This window comes from Berghia stephanieae, chromosome 4 (genome assembly GCF_034508935.2).
Source record: "Berghia stephanieae isolate SIO BIC M18660-M18661 chromosome 4, UCSD_Bste_1.3, whole genome shotgun sequence".
NCBI classification, from domain to species: domain Eukaryota; kingdom Metazoa; phylum Mollusca; class Gastropoda; order Nudibranchia; family Aeolidiidae; genus Berghia; species Berghia stephanieae.
The window spans coordinates 16,058,778-16,080,035 of record NC_088363.1 but is presented as its reverse complement, the minus strand read 5'-3'; the positions used below and the strand labels follow the sequence as shown (position 1 = coordinate 16,080,035).

The window sequence follows — 21,258 nt, the reverse complement described above, 5'->3', positions numbered from 1 at the left end:
ATAGGAAGTGAAGTTCCACCGGTGAAAAAAAGAAAACAGAACGTTGGTTAATTAGATGCCGTTTCTGTGAAATGTAACAATCAGCTTTTCCTTACAATAATCGTGAGGTTTTACGCATGTCAATAAAAAGTATAAAAATGTGTTAAGATCTAGACGTCTATACAAAGTTCAAAGGAATACTTATAACTTATCTTTACCTATGATTGTCAATTTATTTTAAAAGAACAGTTCATTTTGATTATCTGATCATTAATCCTCCCCCCCCCCCCCATCTTTATCAATGCGTTTATCACGATTTTTTATTGTCAAAAAATGGATATTATTTATTTTTTACTATTATCATCATCATTATTATTATTATTATTATTATTATTATTACAGTGGTGATCAAGAGTAAGATAAATACACTGATATTATATGATTATTACTAGTATTAGTATTACATCGATATCACGTGTTTCAACTGATTCACAATGATCATTTCTGTTATCCACGATGCTTCGGTTGTTCAATAAGCAGACCATTTTCAACAAATTTCCATTTTAAATAGTATTAGCTATCCTTTTTTTTTTTTGTCGCAGCACTGGAGAGAGGGAGAGAGAGAGAGAGAAAGAGAGAGAGAGAGAGAGAGAGAGAGAGAGAGAGAGAGAGAGAGAGAGAGAGAGAGAGAGAGAGAGTGTGTGTCTGTGAAAGTGTGTGCGTGTGTGTGTGTGTGTGTGTTGGTGTACATAAAACTAATTTATGCAACGTTTTACCACGAAACAATTTTCATTTTACCAGCTCAGTTTAATCTCTCATCAGTTCTCCCTGACAATTGAACTTTGAACCTATAACTTTAACACAGCTAAGTCATTCCATCTTCACGATTCGCACCTCATCGCGATATTCTTTTATGTTGACTCGTGGTACAGTCAACGGGGTTGAGGGAAGAAGATAGATATTGAGTGACATCATCAAAAGCGATGTGATCAAAGCTGGCGGATGGTTGTGTAACATCAAAGACCAGTGACTGGTCTAAAAGGCCTATCATATTCGTGGGTATGTGTGATTTGAGTAGGAGGAGCTTTCTTGACTTTGCTGATGACCGAGTGGTGGACAATGATTGTCTACTGATAAGAAGTCACTGTGGACAATTGAAATTAGAATTATCCTTATTCAGCAGCCAATTGGAAATGGGCAATTGTAAAAAGCTGATTGGACGCTCAATGGAAAGAAAGCAGTTTGAGGGACATGAAAGGAAATTGCCGGAGAGCGTGGAGTGGGGAGGAGTAAATTATATTGAATGAATTGATAGTAATTTGGGGCGTTGGGAAGTTAAATAAAACTCTTGGAAACAGGTGATGAGTCAATTCTTTGGCCGCAAATGATTCAGTATAATTTTTTATTCTTTCTTTCTTTCTTTTTTTTTTTTTTTATTGCCTTTCTGTCAGAGTCGACATATAAAGGCGAATTCCAATATTTTTTTAAACGGGCATTTAGAACGATATTTTAAAGAGAAATTATTGTGTTTACCAAAATTAGCAGGAGTTTATGTGATAGCCACTATATTATTTTCATGAAAATGATCATTATCATCATCATCATCATCATATTATTTATTATTATTATTATTATTATTATTATTATTATTATTATATAGTTTAGATCTATACAAACGTCAAAGGAATGTATATAACATATCTTTTCCTAAGAATTGGCAATTGCCATTACTAAAATCAGTTCGTTTTGATCATTTGATCAACAAACCCCTACAATTCGGTGATTACGCATTTTTTTTATTGCTGTCAAAAAAGGATATTGCTGTACAGGTGAGCGGATATCTCAACAATGCTTCATTACAAAACGACTTTGATTATATATTTCTACTCTGTGAATATTGATGATTATTGCAGTATTTCTCGTTTATTTGTATAAACTCAGATAACTATGTAATTTTTGATTATATCGTTTGAAGTAATTAAAATTTCTGACCCATTTTTATGGTTATTTCCTATAAAATCTATTCCCAAATGATCTACTAAAATTATATCGAATAAAAGTATGTAGATCGCTAGTTATGACTCTAAAATATCTCATTACTACATCTAATAGCATCTTTACTACGCCACTTTGAACTTGAGAAAAAAATCATCAAAACAGGAAAAATTGCTCAGTCTCCCTTTCGGCACAGGCCGTGACTCGCCATCTGTTATGAACTAGCGTCCGGCAAAATTTACCTGTCGAACTAAAGTGAAAGCAGTAAACGGCTGTGCAAAGGTTTAGTAACCATTATTTTTACAATGAATTTTTACCAAAAAATTGACTCTCTGCATGGAATGGCCCATTGAACAACTGCCAACATTAATCCTGAGCCTTTGCTAGTTATCAGAATAATAAATGTCCAACCAACCTTGATGAGCACAATGTCTGCCGCCTCGACAGCCACATCAGTGCCAGTGCCGATAGCGATGCCAACATCTGCCTGGGCCAGAGCAGGTGAGTCATTGACCCCGTCCCCCACCATGGCCACTTTCCTCCCTCTCTCTTGTAATAATTGAATTTTCTTCACTTTGTGGGACGGAAGCACCTCTGAATAAACTCTCTGGATGCCAACCTTTGTGTTGCATGGAAAATAAAATATCAACGTAATTACTAAGTTGGAGTGTTGTATGGAAAATCAAATATCAAGCAAATAATCAGTTGCAATAAAATTATTATATAAAAAATACTATTCTCTTTTGTTTATCACAACAAGATGTGATAAGACCTATTCTCCCATCTTTCTGAATTCTATGTATTTCATAGCTTGGTACATTGCTTGTTAAATGTTTTATTGTTTTTTTCTCCTCATTATATTCAATTGTGTTCAATCAACAGGTAAAAAAGAAATCACTTTTAATATTCGCCACATCCAGAAAGGAATGGTAATATTTTTGCCTTCCAGCTATAAAGTAATCAATTTGTAGGATTAGAGGAGATCCTACCTGTAACGCCTATCACCTTCTTTTATTGAATAGGAAATAATTTTAAAAAACAAAAAACAAAAAAAAGAACAAGAAATAGAGCAAAATTGCTATTGCTTATCTAACCTCTTTGGCTATAGCCCTAGCTGTCCTGTGGTTGTCCCCAGTCAGTAAAATCACTTCCAGGCCCATTTTCTTCAACTCATGAACGGCCAAATGAGCTTCTGATTTGACAGCATCTGACACTGCAAACATGACGGTGATGACTCCTGGGGGAAAAAGATAATGAAATTTAAAAAAAAAATAATAGTGAGTTATTCTGGAAAAAAAAAGGATGTCTAATGACACTCATTGATTGCAATACCTGTTACCTTTCCAATTCATGCCAAGCTGTACGTAGTCTCCATTCCTCCCTATTTACCTAATAATAATAATATATGGTTTTTATATAGTGCCTTACCCAGTATATCAACAAGCTCAAAGCGCTTTAACAGTAACATGTCTACTTTCACTCAAAACATACAACCACTCAAACATGCAATATGAAACAAAACAATATAATTCTACAGTGCAACAGTCAGTCCTGTAGGCTACCCTTTTTTGTGTGTACACAACCAGTTTGGAAAGCGAAAAACAAATTTCACAAAATACTGTGTGAAAATAGTTACACTGGGATGTGCTCGGACATCAAAAGTCTAAAAGAGCTTTGCTTAGCTATAGTCAATAAATGTTATCCATCAATAACATATGTGACCCGTGTGCTATGCATAACATGATTATTGTTAAAAGTCTCATAATACATCCTAATAAACTCATATTTTTTTGTTTCCCTTTTTAAAAATTTGACAATTTGGCTGATTTCAGTCTACACCTCTTCTTCTCAGCTCCACCTCATTCCCACCAAATTTAAAAAAAAAAAAAAAGGCAAATACAGACAAATCCACAAAAAACCCTAAAACTTGTCCAAATAAAATAAAACTATATTATGCCAGCCCATGTACAAATAAATGCTCTTACAGAGGTATAGAAGAGACAACAAAGTAAATCCCCATGCCTTGAGCGAAGTCTTGACCAACAAATACAAAAACCCAACTTACCATCAACAGCACACAAGACAGCCGTATGACCTAAAAGTTCATGTTCTGTCATTGCCTCATTCATCTCTTGGGTCACCTCCAGGGCATTTCTTTGCATCCATTCTCTATTTCCAATGAGAACGTCATACGTTTGGGATGCTGATGCTCCAGCAACTAGATCTGGGGTAAAGATTTTTAAATATTAAATAAGACACGGTTTTAGCTTCTTCTCACTTCTCACTATGCCCTGACATCTCATTAAGCCTATTCTGTGTTTACGTTCTGATTTCCTTGCTGGTAATCATACAATTCAGGATGACACGTTTTGTTTTTGGCAAGAAAAGTTTTAACAAGGCTGATTCAAGTAAATTTATATTTTCACAAATGTGGAGTCGATAGAAGAGCAGTACAATTTCAATTTCAAAGTTTTTAATTGTAGGATCATATTGATATTACATGCTGTACAAAGAATACAAAGGAAAAAAAAAAAAAGAATAAATAAATGAATGAATAAAGAAATAAATATTAGAGTTTTATGATCTTTCCCCAACATATAAATCATTAAGACATAAATCGCAACAAGAGTTCTAGTACCCTTTGTAATGGCCTGATTATATTGCTTTTCACACACACACACACACACACAGAGAGAGAGAGAGAGAGAGAGAGAGAGAGAGAGGGGAGAGAGAGAGAGAGAGAGAGAGAGAGAGAGAGAGAGAGAGAGAGAGAGAGAGAGAGAGAGAGAGAGAGAGAGAGAGAGAGAGAGAGAGAGAAGAGAGAGAGAGAGAGAGAGAGAGAGAGAGAGAGAGAGAGAGAGAGAGAGAGAGAGAGAGAGAAGAGAGAGAGAGAGAGAGAGAGAGAGAGAGAGAGAGAGAGAGAGAGAGAGAGAGAGAGAGAGAGAGAGGAGAGAGAGAGAGGAGAGAGAGAGAGAGAGAGAGAGAGAGAGAGAGGAGAGAGAGAGAGAGAGAGAGAGAGGAGAGAGAGAGAGAGAGAGAGAGAGAGAGAGAGAGAGAGAGAGAGAGAGAGAGAGAGAGAGAGAGAGAGAGAGAGAGAGAGAGAGAGAGAGGAGGAGAGAGAGAGAGAGGAGAGAGAGGAGAGAGAGAGAGAGAGAGAGAGAGAGAGAGAGAGAGAGAGAGAGAGAGAGAGAAAGGAGGGGTAGGTTTGGTGGCAGTGGGTCAGCAAGTGGATAAAACATTGTTGTTATCTTGGAAAAGGGGTGGGTGATGGGGAACTTGGGTACGATCCTAATTTTGGACACTTTTATATATTTTCCTGGGGAAGATTGGTTTATCCTCAGTTTTCTAACTTGAACACAATGGGAGATTCCAGTAGACATTGACAAATTATCTAAAGATTGTTTTTAAGAATGTCCAGTAACATAAAATAACATACAGAAGGACTGATTCTTTTTTATCTTTTGAAATTGAAGAAATCCAGGACATATTTTATCAATTCCACCATGATATGAAATATTTAAAAAAAATTAGAGCTAGCATTTAATAGAAAAAACATTTTAAAAAAACAAAACATAAACAAACAAAAAAAACAAAAACAAAAAAAACCCCAACAAACAAACAAAAAAAACAAAACACACCACACACACACAAAAAACAAACAAACAACAAAAAATCCAAACACACACACAACACACAAAACTTTTTTAAAAAACCAAACGAACTGTCTACAAAGCAAGGTCGAAAATAAGAACAGAATAAAAATTAAGCCAATGTTATCAATGCAATAGAAATTTGAGATCAACCAATAAAAAACGAAAAAAAAATAAAAAATTTCACCAATTTCCTTTATAAATTTTGTCATATCACAAAATTCAAATCAAAAGGATAAAATCAGAAACAGGCAATAACATTTTTTTAAAAATCTGTACAAGTGGCAAATCTGCTAAAATCGACCTCAAACAAGAAAGGATAGTTGATATAAATTTCTTATTTTAAAGTTCAAATTCAATTTTCAGCATCTGTTCTGGTATGAGGTCGAAGGAAAAGAAACAATCAAACCTAAAAGTCTGGAATTTTTTATTCCTATCAAGACTCACCGACAAAGATCAAATCGTAAAGATTTGCAATTTTTCCTCTAGTTTTCCCTGTGGTGTTAATTTTTTGATATATTGGAAAATACATTTAATTAATGACGACATGACTATTATGCAGACTGAATCAGTATTGCCTCTTTTTTTAATCACTTATAATACAGATCTACAAGGTACATTATACAATATTCTACCATGGTCAGATCTGGTTTTCGGTCCAACAACAAAGTCGAGAGACATTAAGCATGGTCAGTACCCGATAGTGTAACAATAATGACAACTCTGGCTCCAAACTTATGCTCTTGGGCAAGGCACTTCACACAATTAGCAATGTACAAAGTGATGACGATGATGATGATAAGAGTTGCTTAATCTATAGCATTTGAGACCCTTTACAGTAATTTAAAGAAATGACTGGGGAGCATGATGAAGGACTGCTCTGAGATAGTGCTAGACAGAAAATTGTGGAAGACTATATGGCATCCAACCTCTATGAGAAGCAAAAAGGAAGATGATGGGTAAGCAGGGCAAGGGAACAGAGAACACAAGATGATCGCAAATGCAATCTATCTGTGTAATGAATCTGAAATCACCTTCAAGTCCTGTCAAGACGTAAACACAGCTTTAACATAAAGAGGAACACACTTCAATTATTACAACGTATCAATGAAATTTTATTAACATATAAATATATTTAACGAGGAGATAATTTACAGGAAGAAAAATAAATTTTTAGAAAAAATCCGAAAGGAAATATATATGACTACAACTTTCTTGATGTAGACGAAGCAAAACAGCCAGCCAGATGGAAATGATAGAGGGAGATAGGAGACACAGCAATAGTGATCTCCCCTGCCCACAATGATTAGAGAGAGAGAGAGAGAGAGTAATTTCCCCTCACAAATGATATTGGGATTATGAAGAGAGAAAAAAACAAAAAACAACATAAAACACCCCTAAAAAAAACAAAACTAGAATATACACATTTCATTGCCCAAAGATTGAAGAATCTCTATGGTCGTGTAACTCTCCATAGCCTGACGCCGACCACAAAGTGACGTTACAATACTGAGAAATGATCGCTATAAGAAGTTGAACAATGACTTATCTTCAATAGTAAAATCAATGGAATCATTTGTTACATTGACCACTACAAACAACAACTCACTTTCACCTTTTAAAAAAATGATAAGTGCATTGTATTGTGGCGCAATTTTTAGGGAAGTGTCAGGTTATATCAGAGATTCTCAGGTTCCACCTAAGAATGAGGAAGGTTGATTTTTCAGAATAATTTAGGCTATGATGATAAGTTTTCCGAAATTGATTATGAGGCTCTTCATTCTTGTTATAATGTGGAAAATGAATGTTACTGATATTTGGATGTGGCAGAAGAGGTCTTACAGAAATCTACATTAAAATAGGTAGTGTGAGACAGTTTAATTGGGATGGTGATATAAACAACAGGAAGGGGGTGTTTCTATTAAGATTTTACTTAGTTGATGGCTTTCGTTTTGTGTGTTGACTTGAATGGAGCCTTAAGGTTGTTATGTTCTCAGTTTTTCATGAAGTTGTCAAATGAGGTAAACATGTCTTCTCTTGTGGTGCCTACAGCTCATCTATTCATTTATTTTTCTCTCTAGTTTACATGAATGATTTGTTAAGCTGTGTCTTAGGCTACTGTAGACCATGGTTGGAGAAGTGCTGATTATGATGATGATGATGATGATGATGATGATGATGATAAAAATAATGAAAAAAGAATGAAATGATGCGGATAGTGATGACAAAATGAAATAATATGTTTAAATTCAAACCTACCAACGATGATGGCATTGTTGTCCAAATCATCGACCATTGTATTGTCCAATCTGACTATATGACTGCCAGACTTGTTGCGCCTTTCCAGGACTTCGTTGGTGTTAATTTGAGAGAGGATACCCTCGATATTGGACACCTGACACTTGAGGCCACAGCCCGATACTGTCTGGAAGCTTGACACTTTGCCAAGTGACTCGATGGCTAAAGTCTGGAGGGAGATTGAAGTTAAATCTGTATTCATTTACAACTTGTTTAAAGTGGGGCAAAAGTAGTCCTTCAGAGCCATTAGGCTGACAGAGCCAGAGTTTATCACAGTTTCTGTATCGTGAAATGGACAATGACAATTGCTTGCTATCCTTTGATAGAACACCAGTCTATTGCAAAGTACTTTCCTCTAGATCTAACAGAACCAGCTACCCAATGACTGCTATTTGGACAGGATGATCAGAAAAAATCTCGACTGCACCCAGGATCGATCTCGGTCCCTTTGTGTATGAAGAGATTGCTCTACCAACTGAGCTTTCGGAACCGCCCCAAAGTGGGGCAAGGCGCTTTATAAAATAATCAAACACTTTGCAGATTTCTAAACAATTTTTCCATAGTTTTACAATGCTCAATGCACTCCACAATATGTCATTTATTTCCCCAGGATCTTTCCATGATTTATTAGATAAAGAACAACCTGGTGGCGATTTAAAATCCTGATCTCCAAACACCAACATCCAGGACTTCCCATATGGATAGTTTCATCCCCCTGACATCCACCAAAGACCACAGAAAATTCTCATTTTATCCTAGAACCATCACAGATTGGAACAATTTAACGCAGGAAGTTACATCTGCACCCACTTTAGATTTTTTACAGAGCTTCTAGATCACTGCTGAATTTTCACCTAAATGTTATTGTTCATGTCAAAATCTTCATGAATGAAGGTGGACATTAAAGGAAGATTCAAAAGGAAGATAATATGTCGCAATGACTCTCACATAAGTAATTTTCCCAGAGCAAACAATCATTAAATTATCAAGGAACGGATTCAAAGAAAACTTCAAACTAAAAAAAAAAGACAGAATTTTTTCTAAGACTAAAAAGAATTGGGGGTTTGTAATTTTGCAATTCCTATTCTCTTGATGAAAAAACGGAGAGTCGCCAACTTTTCATAAATATAATTAGGGAAAATTCTTGGGCAAATTAAGGGCATAAAAATGGGTGATATAATGAAAATGATGATGATGGGGATAATGATGATGATGATGAAGATGATGATTAATGATATTCCTGGAATGATAAAAGAGTGACAAAAATCGTGAAACGTGGATTAAAAATAGGGCATTTAAAAATGAGAACAAATATCGGGAAAATTCTTTATAAATTTGGGAGAGTTGGCAAGACTAGAAATAGAGTTGGCAAGACTGGAAAGAGATCTGAAGGTCTAACCAGATAAATAATATGAGAAATTATGGCTAGACAGAAATTCAGTGTTGCCATTTAAAGGCTAAACTTCCTGTTTAATCAACTCACTTACCTCTTTGACGTATTTGACAATGGCTGAGGCAATGGGGTGTTCACTGGAGTTCTCTGCTGTCCCAGCAATGGCCAACACCTTGACAAATGAGATGAGCTTTTCTTTGCCGAACATGAACACACGAGACACTCTGGGAACCCCGTGGGTGATTGTGCCCGTCTTGTCGAACACAATTGTTTGGATCTATAAGGGACAAGCGGAATGGAGGGAGTGCTTTATAGACAATTTGTTTTTGTGTTTTGTTTTGATTTTTGTTGGTTTATTTGGGGTGGGGGGGGGGGTAGGGGGTATTTTTGTTTTGTTTTAATAAGTTAGCTGTATTATTATGATTATCATCTCCCTTATAACATTTTTCTTCCTGATTGTGTTAGTGGCATTCGCTTAGTTTGTTTTATATGTTGATCTCGTGTGTGTGTGCGTTTTGTATTTAAGTATGTTGTGTCCCTGGGGAAAGTGGTGTATGCGTGGGTTGTTTGTGTGTGTGTGTGGGTGGGTGCTTGTGATATGCATGTAATTATGAATTGTGCGTAACTCATCTGTGTATAACACGTTGAGACTTCAGTGTAATGCGCTTTATAAGTAAGCTTATTATCATTATTATCATTACATACTTATCTCCCCCCCCCCCCCCCATCTCTTTCTCTCTATTTTTCTTTGCCTCATCTTTCCATCCCCTCTATCCAAATGTAGTAATAATAATACTGTACACTTATATAGCGCCACCATCTCATGCAATATGAGCTCTAGGTGCTTTACAAAAATAGATAAAAATACATATATTATTATACAATAACCATAGCTATTATATATGGACTGCTACATAATCAATATTTAAAACGCTATCAACATAGAAATACATACAAATGTTATAAATGTACATTAAAAATATAAAAAAAAAAAAAAAAAATCAAGCCAAGAAATGTCGTAATATGTCTTTAGCTTGCTTTTGAATGCCTCCAGGGATTTTGAATTTCTAACTTCAAAGGGTAATTTATTCCAAATTGAGGGGTCATATGATGAAAGATCTCTTTTACCGGCATTAATCAAATGTATTACCTTACGCGTTGTTTCCAGGGGTTCCCCACCCTTGATCAGGATTCCATTGGTCGCCCCAACCCCCGTGCCCACCATGACAGCTGTGGGCGTGGCCAGACCCAAGGCACATGGACAGGCAATAGTGAGGACTGTGATGGCGTACTGGAAGGCTTTTTGAAAGACTATCTCTGATACAGACTCCTCACTTTCCTACAATAAATTAGATTTTTAAAAACGACAATTCATGAAATCATAACTGTTTATGTGTTATCTGAGTCAAACTAACTAAATAAAAAGATTTGGTATTTACCAGGTTGAGCTTTTTTATATAGCACAATAACTAATTAACTCAAAGCGCTTTACAAGGGGTCCCTGGCTAACAGCAACACTTAACATGTGAGACATGACGCCTGTTAGGTGATATTACAATTTTTTTGGACTGTTAATGGCCAGGGACTCATTTACACATGAGTACGGTGAGAGAATATGATTAAAGAGCCTTTTCCAAGGACTCAACTATGAGCCGAGCAAGACTCGAACCCAGGACCTTCTGATCCAAAAGCGAGTGTCATACTACAAGATCACATAGCCGCACACATGACTAAAATCTGAAGAAAGTCGGGAAAATTTTAATAACTCTTTCAATTTCAAACCCAAAAATTCTCATTTGAATGGAAATTGGAACAAATATTTATTTTTCAGATTTGAGAGCAATATAATTATGCTATTATCAATAATGTAGTGGACATATGCTGATAAGGCATTTATAGTGAAAAATTATAATGAAAATCGGTTAGTAAAAAGTCCCGACTTAATTCTGCTGAGGCTTTCACCTTTAATAAAACAAAATAATTGTAGTTTACATACACTCAGAATATGAAACAAAAAAAGTTACTTACATCATATTCAGCTTGAAGTAAATCGACGTCGTAATATCCAATGCCCACCCATACAGCCAATGTTGTGAGGGACAGCACTGTCACCACAGGGACAAAGTAACCAGCTATTGTATCTGCAAGGTTTTGGATGGGAGCCTGTCCATGAGAGAGATTAGAATAATTTCAAAAAATGCTCATAATGTATTGTTTTGTTGTTGTTGTTGTTGTTAGAGCGCAATATCCACTAAAATGTGCTCAAAGCGCTTTACAAAGGGTCCCTGACAAACAGCAACACGGAACATGTAGAACGAGACATGACGCCTGTTAGGCGTTTTTACAATTTTTCCGACAGAGACAATGCTGTTGACGACCAGGTACTCATTTTATACCTGAGTACGGTGAGAGAATGTGAGTAAAGAGTCTTTTCCAAGGACTCAACTATGCGCCGAGTGAGGCTCGAACCCAGGACCTTCCGATCCGAAAGTGAGTGTCATGCCATAAGACCACATAGCCGCATGTAGTCGCAATCCAGAGGCCTTTGGGCTTGTGCTCTTCAAAACTGCCATGTAGCAACAGATGCAAACGTTTATTGCTTAAAGCTTGAAGAAATAAATAACACAAGTGCAAAAGAATGGAAGCTTCAATTTAATCCAGAAGGACAAAAGATAAGGACGTTTCAGGTTTTCATTGATTTGTTGACACAAGGGAAGCCCAAAACGTCTACATCACCTGTCTTCGTGAATTATACAGAAGCTTTCATTCAAATCTGACTATTCTTATTTGTAGTAATAGGTGGAGGTCTTTTTCAATTTTACTCTTAAGCTGTAGCTTATAATGTATTAAATTGATTGATGAAAAAATTAGTTGTTTTTTTTTCTCTTTTTTGGGGGGGAGGGGGTGGGGGGTGGAGGAGGTAAAGAGGAGGTAAAAATGGTATAAGATTACTATAAATATAATGGAGATTAAAAAAAACAAACTAACAAATAAAAGACAAATTCAATGTCTGTAATCCTATTGAAAAAAAAAAAAAGATTTTGGCAGTATGACAATCAAAATTTAATTATTTAAAAAAATATATAAAGCAACAAAACGAAACAAAAAAACTCCCCAAAAAACTCCCAACAAACAAACAAAAATTTCGACTGACATTTAAGGTGTAGAATGAAAATAAACTGCAACAGAGTTAATAACAAAACTAGATTGTTACTTAATAAAAATACTTCAAAAAATTATTATGTTTTATTAATGTGTACTTATTGTTATTATTATTTGCTCTTTGCTCTTTACCTTGGAGGTCTGAGCTTCTTCCACCAATTTGACAATCTGGCTGAGAGTGGTGTCAGCTCCCACATACGTGGCCTCCACCAATAGCATGCCTTGCTGGTTGATGCTTCCACCAATCACTGATGAACCTGTCGGTTAAATTAAAATAAATAAATACACACTTGGCAAATATCGATGCTTGAAGCTCGACAAGTGAGACGATAATTGGTGAGGTAGAATCTAAGGTCAAATTTATTATTTGCAAAGAGGAAATATAACAATAGAAATTATAATTATAATGATCATGATGATAATAATAATAATAATAATAATAATAATAATAATAATAATAATAATAATAATAATAATAATAATAATAATAATAATAATAATAATAGTAAGGGTTCAAATTCTAATAACAATTTTACTATCAAAACTTACCAACAGTTTTTTGTACTGGCATGGACTCCCCTGTGATGAGGGATTCGTCACACGAAGAGCTCCCATCCACCACCTTGGCATCTACAGGGATTTTGGCACCAGGAACCACCTTGAGGATGTCACCACGTTGCACCAAGTCCACGCTGATGACTTTCTCTGACAGGATTTGATTGTGCTTGTCCACCTGGACTAGAACAGCGTCTGGTGGTTGCATGGACATGAGTTTGGCCAACGCTTCGCTCGTCTTGCCCTGAAATAGAATATACGTTGTAAATGACCCTCATCATGGCAATAATTCTCAAATAAGAGACTTATTGAAAAATCAATTGATTAAAAATGACCCTTATCATGGCAAATACTACTAGGAAGTCACAGATTTGAGAGTATTTGCCAAGAGGATAGTTATTTAATCGATCATTATTTGAAGAATAAGTTTTCTGACCAAAATTTCAAACATGACTTTTTCCAGAATAGGGCAGTATAGTATATGACCTCCTGGGTGAATAGATAAAACTTATAATAAAGCCAGTGAAGTATGACAAAATCATAGGGATGTGAAGCAAGTCCAGCTAAATGTGCCAAAAAAAAGTACTTTACAGGCGTGTCCCATGCCAACAGCAACACTTCAAATGGAGAAGTCAGACCCCATTGCAATTCTTTTATCAAAGACAAAGACAACACAGCTACTGGCCATGTAGCTCATTCTAAGTCTGAGCACAGTGACAGAATGTGAGTAAAGGGCCATTTACAAGGACTCATCACATCATCTCGATCAATTAAAATGACCCTCAACATGGCAAATTCTCTCAAATAGTGAAATTTAAATTGATTAAAATGACCCTCATCTTGGCAAACACTATCAGTGGCTACCATCACAACCAGGGTGGAGTAGATGTAGGACACAGTGGTTGCCAGGCCCACTAGAACGTCCATGTTTGTGGTTTTATGACGAACAGCCTTGTAGGCGTGGATGTAGAAACAGCAACCCCCATTACCAAAGACAACGACAACACAGTTACTGGCCGTGTAGCTCATTCTATGTCTGAGCACAGTGACAGAATGTGAGTCAAGAGCTGTTTACAAGGACTCATCACATCATCTCGTCATTCTCTGTGGACTCTAACCAGTGACCTATCAGTCCAAAGGCGTAGATAATTCTTTTAATTAAAATCAAAATAGTGGCAAAATCCCCAGCAAATGAAATTTCCTTCCTCAGTGGACTCTAACCAGTGAACCATCAGTCCAAAGGCATAGATCATTCTTTTTAAAAAAAAATCAAAATAGTGGCAAAATCCCCAGCAAATGAAATTTCCTACCTTTGCAATGTGTTCCAACCATCTTCCCAAAGCGATGAAGGTAATCAGCATGGGCGTTGTTTCAAAGAAGGTGACAGGACTGAAGGACTCCTCAAGTATGATGGCTACCGCCACCACAAGGGTGGAGTAGATGTAGGACACAGTGGTTGCCAGGACCACTAGAACGTCCATGTTTGTGGTTTTATGACGAACAGCCTTGTAGGCTTGGATGTAGAAACAGCAACCCCCATTACCAAAGAAAACGACAACACAGTTACTGACCGTGTAGCTCATTCTACATCTGAGCACAGTGACAGAATGTGAGTCAAGAGCTGTTTACAAGGACTCATCACATCATCTCGTCATTCTATGTGGACTCTAACCAGTGACCTATCAGTCCAAAGGCGTAGATAATTCTTTTAATTAAAATCAAAATAGTGGCAAAATCCCCAGCAAATGAAATTTCCTTCCTCAGTGGACTCTAACCAGTGAACCATCAGTTCAAAGGCATAGATCATTCTTTTTTAAAAAAAATAAAAAAAGTGGCAAAATCCCCAGCAAATGAAATTTCCTACCTTTGCAATGTGTTCCAACCATCTTCCCAAAGCGATGAAGGTAATCAGCATGGGCGTTGTTTCAAAGAAGGTGACAGGACTGAAGGACTCCTCAAGTATGATGGCTACCGCCACCACAAGGGTGGAGTAGATGTAGGACACAGTGGTTGCCAGGACCACTAGGACGTCCATGTTTGAGGTTTTATGACGAACGGCCTTGTAGGCTTGGATGTAGAAATAGCGAGCTCCAAATATCTGGAAAGAGTGAATGAATTTTTAAGATTTGCACAAGCCAAACAATAATAATAATAATAGTAATAATAATAATAATAATAGTAATAATAATAATAATAATAATAATAATAATAGTAATAATAATAATAATAATAATAATAGTTATAATAATAATAATAATAATAATAATAATAATAATAATAATAATAATAATAATAATAATAATAATAATAATAATAATAATAAATAATAATAATAACAATAATAATAATAGTAATAATAATAATAGTAATAATAATATTGTCCGTTTCACGCTATAAAAACCGGGACAAACTCCGGCTCCATGGGCCTAATGGCTCTAAAGGACATTGAGAAAATAAAAGGAAACAGCAAACCAACCTGTACAGGAGTGGCCAGAATAAACATGAGGAGATTGAGGAGGTCCAGTCCTGGAATAATCATGATTTGATAGTGACCATGTCCACGCTTTTGATTGGGATCTGTCATATTCATTTTACCATCGTCGTGGCCCTTCCCCGACATGCCAAACATCAGGTAGATCATGATGATCATGGACGGCACACCAAAGATGAGAGACAGCAGGAAAGATGTGCGCCATCTGTAACATAATCATAAATGCAAAATCACTTACTGGAAATTATCAATAATCTGTATTTGTTGAATTTTCAACATCTGAAAACTGGTGTACTGGCATTGTCATTGTTTAATCCTCTCCTTACCAACTATAGATAGAACGAAGTTGACGTCACTCAGGTCTTTGTTATTGTTTTGATACTATCATTTCTGGAAGCCAATGGAAAATCGGCACCAGATATCAGGAGAAGACTTGCAATTGCAAGCAACAAACTAAACAAAATGATGGCAATCTGGAAGAGCGAGGAAGTCAGACTGAAAATGAAGATCCTAACATCCTGTATTTTTCCCACTGCAATATATGGATGCGAGACATGGTCTATAACCAAAGAATCAGAAAAGAGAATAACCGCCTTCGAAATGAAATGCTATAGAAAAATCTTACGCATCCCGTGGACAAACAAAGAAAGCAATGCAAACATCATGAAAACACTAGGACTAAAAAAGTCCCTGCTAATGAGTAAGATAAAAAAGCTGAAACTCAATTACTTTGGGCACCTGAAAAGACACGACACACTAGAGAGAGATGTACTGGAGGGCATGGCGGAGGGCAAAAGAGGCAGAGGAAGACCACAAAGAAGATGGCAACAGGATATACAGGAATGGCTCAACAACAGTGTGACGGAATGTGGCAGATGGGCACAAGACAGAGACTTCTTCCGAAGGACTGTGTGGGAGGCTACGTCCAAGTGATATGCCACAGAGAGAGAGAGAGAGAGAGAGAGACTATCATTTCTATGAGTAATTCTCACTACAATGTATTAACCAGACTATAAACTTTCAAGGTTACACATAGTTTTGTGTGTTGATCCTTTATATTTCCAGATGGCAATGTTGTGAGTTTTTTAGCCAAGCACACAGCATTTATAGGATAATCGTCCCTTTCGCTACAATAAAATTAACATATTTATTATTCAGGTTTATTTTGTAATAATAATAATAATAATAATAATAATAATAATAATAATAATAATAATAATAATAATAATAATGCTGAAAACTTATATAGCGCTATAACTCAGAGACACCAGACTCTAAGCGCTTAAATTACAAATAACTTTGGCTGAAACATACTCATTCACACACACGCACAAGCACACAGACACACACACACACAACACAAACCAGGCCTATCTTGCTTCTCATATCATCTACTAAAATCGAAACAGATATGTTTTAAGCGAACGTTTAAAAATAGACAAAGATTCTTTTTCACTAATGCTCTGTGGTAAGGCGTTCCATACTGAGAAAAGAATCTCATTCCAGCATCACAGAACCTGAAGAAAAATCTTGGTTGTATTTATAAGAATTTAATGATGCTTTGTAAAGCTTGTTTTCTTGAACAATATTAGGAAAAAATCCTTAAAATGGTCTGTAGAGACAGAGTTAGGACAGTCACTCAACTCTACACTAGCAAGCAATTGTTTTTGTCCGTTTAACGCTATAGAAACCAGGATAGACTGGCTTCACGGGTCCTTATGGATTCGAAAGGCTTATTATACAATCATATATGTTGATGGATGATAATCATATTGAAACTAACTCACCATATCATGTTCAAATATGTCAATAATGTTTAGTCTAAAAAAAGAAGAAAAAGATTTTAAAATGATAATTTGGTTAGAAATAAAAACCAATCACTTATCATATTCGTATTTCAAGTTACAGACTTCCTATTAATCGATATATTTGAACTTGACTATCAATGCTAAATCTAGAGTGGGCACGAGTTAATAAACTTTAATGTAATTGCCCGCTTTGTATAATAAATCACTATTCATGTTTAGCAGAATGCTTTCTACTAAAAGATGCCCCTTTATTATCCCGCTTCTTCATCTAATAGCCCACTATTTTTCAAAGAGTACATAACAGAGCAACATGATTCTAATCAACATGACTTACTACAGAGACCATCTGATTCTAATTTAGTTCGTCGTAAATATTCGTCTCAATATTTATAATCTGGCTAATGTAATTAAAAAACAAATTAATATTGCTTTCCAAGAGACCATTTCAAACCTTTGTCTACTGGGAGGTTGAAAAAGACTGATTTTTTACCCACTCCAGCTAATATCAAGGTGATGTTGTCACCCAGGAAGTGGGTTATTCGGCAATGTTTTGTCATGAATAGCAAGGAACGATGGAAAGGCAATGTGCAACACATCACCTCAAAACACTATTATTTGGGGGTTCAGATGCCAGACATTGAATTTATAATAAACAATTTAGGGATTTGGGTTTTAGTTTATATGTTTCAATGAAGAAAATAAAATGAATGTAATTTTGAAAACTGACAATGTAAAAATTAAAATTTCTGGAAATTCCAACTTTAAAAAAGACTCTTTGGCATCTGGTTTACCTCAACATAATACCTTTTTGAAGTGATGGGTCACATATGTACAATATAATATAGCATCAATTTATCAGACATACTTTTTAATCTCATCTCGGTGATCATATCGTGCAGCTTTCTCTTTGTCATTTGCTCTCAGCTCAGCATCAAATCCTAGACTCTATGAGAGAAAGTGAAAAAAGAGAGAAAAAATATAAATTTGTGCACAGGTGGAAAAAAAACAAAACAAAAGTCCTTTGTGGTCTTCAGATCAGTGGAGCTGGAGTTTACCCCAATCTTTGTTCTGCCGTTACAAATGGACAACAATTGATTGCTACACTTTGGGTAGGATTATAGTCTATCCTAAAGTATTATCTGCTAAATTTAACAGACCCAGCTACATAATCACCGCTAGGTGAACAGAGCTATCAGAAGAAAAAACAATATGAATAAACGGAGAAGGTATGAAATCAAACATAAAATTTAAAAAAATAAAAAAATTAGGGATCTGAGGTTTTTGATGCTTCATCATGATTCAAATAGAATAAAGTTGTAGATTCCAAGTGCCAACTATCAACATGCTTTGTTTGAGGTCACTAAAAGTCCCATCAAGACAGAAGCACAAGGATCCCACCATGAGGAATACACTCAAATGCTTACAAAACATGATATTAAAAAAAAAACTTTCAAAAAGTACAGTACATAACAGAGAGATGATATACAAGGAAAAAAAATGATATCTCCAAAATAACACATATTTGATTGATGCCCTCTCAGTCAAGGACTTTGGCCAAGGCCAAAACAAAGCGTTATCTTATTCCTAGACAAAAACAGAAAGCAACTCGGATAACAGATAAAAAGGGATAGAAGACCCAGCAAGTGACCTTCTGCCCACTTATAGGTCAGAAGCCTCACCCAGCTGTACAACTTGTAACGATTAATATATCCTTGCCTTTATTGCGTTTATGATGTCCCTTGGTCCAGTGTATTCTGGATCAAATTCAAATTTCCCAGAGCTGGTTGCTAAAGCTACAACAGCAGACTCAATGCCTTTGTGTTTCTTCATGGCCGACTCGATGTGGTTGACACACGATGAGCAAGTCATTCCTTTAATCTAGGACGGATGAAGAAGAAAGAGAAAATGAATATCTGTGAATTGTTAATGTAAAGACAAAACTTATGTGTTGATTCAAACTTCAAGAAACATATAAATTCTAGCTATTTCATTTCTAATATATACAATCAACACTGTTAAAAAAAAAATTGGTTAAGCTCACGATTCTTGTTCAATAACAAATGAAGGGTGGGGTGAGGGGGTTAAGGGGAAAGCAGAGCAAAATGGTTTTCACCTAAAACATGGAGGTAATGGGATTCTGTTATCATGCTTGTTGGATCCTAAGTAAAAAGGTTTTTACTTTAAGAAAAAATTCCTGTATTATGGTGAAATTATGTATAAAGAAAAAATAAAGAAAGCAACCCCCCCCCCCCCTTCCTATTTTTTTTTAAATCCAAAAATCTGACCCCATTTTTTCTAGTTTTCATTTGTATTTCAATAAATTTGTGCAAAGGTATTTAATATGCCTCAAACTGTATTTATAAATCAATATGAACCTTTCCCTCTTGTGACATCAATGTTTAGTATTATAGTGATAATAAGCTGCTAGAAGCTGTGGACTGTAAAAAGTAATACACAAAATACCAAAAACCAAATGTTACAAGCTCGCAACCATTCTTCAGCCAAAAACAAAAAACAATCAACAAAAAACAATAAAAAAACATTAATACATTACTAAAAAGACAGACCGACGACCTCTCTGTGTATCACAAATCTGACCCCATTAGTATGATAGTTCCAAGATAGATTAATATCGCAAACTGCCACTGTGCTTGAAACGTTTGTTTAAAAATAAAAATTTTAGCAACTTCCACAACTATATAAAAAAATTAACTCTACTCTATCATCTCTCTTCTATTCCTTCTCCACCTCTCCCCCTTTCTTATCTTTCAGTAGAGATTATTTATTAAAATTATTTAAAATGTCAAACAGATTATTCCAATTAAGCAATTTTTCAATTAATCGTTTCCATCCTATTACTGTCTTTGTGATACTAAGCTGCTAGAAGGTGTGGACTGTAAAAAGTAACAAACAACAAATGAATATATAATGGACGTATAATTGCTTTTTGTTGTTGGCTGAAGAAGGGTTTTGAGCCCGAAATGTTCTTTTTTTTTTTTTTCTTTTTTTTTTTTGAAACATTTATTTCCTTTTTGATTTATTACTTATTACTGTCATTGCACACTTTAAAAAATTAAACTTTTAGAACATTGAAATTCTGTAGCCATCTAATAAAAACTGATTTTTTTGAGGAAAAGACAAAAATGATGAAATACCGTAAGGTCCACAACTCGTTGGCCGTTGTTCTCTCCTTCCATCACAGAGGCTGTATAGCCCAAGTCGTTGATCTTATTGGCGATTTGATTGGGTAGGACGTAGGCTGGGTCAAAGGTCACTTCTGCTCTCTGGGACATCAAGGAAACCATGACGTTATGGATTCCTGGAATAGCAGAATTTAACAGTCAAAATGGGGTAATAAAGTAATTAAATACGTGCATGTGAATGGGGAATGTCCATGGTTTCACAGTTCTGCCATGAGCATTATATAATAATCCTTAGATTTTTGAAAACTAAAAAATCCAAAATTCAAGAATGAAATCTGCATCAACACCAAGATGTAGGATTTCTACCCATATTTCTATGAATTGTCAATTTTGCAATTTGTGTTACTATAGATTTGTTTCATTTTAAAATTCGGATTAAAAAAAAAAAAGTATTTTTGGTACTTTAAAGTTACTTTAACATTTGATTTAATATCATTTCGATCTGTCACATATTTGTTTCCTGTAAAAATAACACTTTCAAATATTTTACTCTAAAATTATGGTGAGAGAAAAAATCCGAATTGTGAGGGGAAAAAAAAAAGTCTAAATTGACTAATTATTATTATTATTATTATTATTATTATTATTATTATTATTATTATTATTATTATTATTATTATTATTATTATTATTATTATTATTATTATCATCATTACTAATACATTCCAGAGTGCTTCATTTATTTCGCCGACAGGCCATATGGAGCCAAAGTTTTATATACAGC

The 21,258-nt window shown here is 35.3% G+C and overlaps 1 protein-coding gene across 4 annotated transcripts in view; it reads right to left on the bottom strand.

Annotated features, from left to right (window-relative positions):
- Positions 1 to 21,258, bottom strand: part of LOC144970102 (copper-transporting ATPase 1-like) — a 69,638-nt gene that overhangs the window by 9,972 nt on the left and 38,408 nt on the right. For all 4 annotated transcript variants that reach the window (XM_078909330.1, XM_078909327.1, XM_078909328.1 and 1 more), the window contains 14 exons: positions 20,487 to 20,650; positions 19,048 to 19,209; positions 18,197 to 18,276; positions 15,509 to 15,728; positions 14,897 to 15,130; positions 13,027 to 13,276; positions 12,610 to 12,734; positions 11,344 to 11,478; positions 10,466 to 10,654; positions 9,410 to 9,592; positions 7,884 to 8,091; positions 4,040 to 4,198; positions 3,069 to 3,211; positions 2,390 to 2,593 (listed from right to left, as the gene is read on the bottom strand). In XM_078909330.1, coding sequence (XP_078765456.1) covers positions 2,390 to 2,593; positions 3,069 to 3,211; positions 4,040 to 4,198; positions 7,884 to 8,091; positions 9,410 to 9,592; positions 10,466 to 10,654; positions 11,344 to 11,478; positions 12,610 to 12,734; positions 13,027 to 13,276; positions 14,897 to 15,130; positions 15,509 to 15,728; positions 18,197 to 18,276; positions 19,048 to 19,209; positions 20,487 to 20,650 — 2,456 coding nt within the window. The remainder of the gene's footprint in view (positions 1 to 2,389; positions 2,594 to 3,068; positions 3,212 to 4,039; positions 4,199 to 7,883; positions 8,092 to 9,409; positions 9,593 to 10,465; positions 10,655 to 11,343; positions 11,479 to 12,609; positions 12,735 to 13,026; positions 13,277 to 14,896; positions 15,131 to 15,508; positions 15,729 to 18,196; positions 18,277 to 19,047; positions 19,210 to 20,486; positions 20,651 to 21,258) is intronic.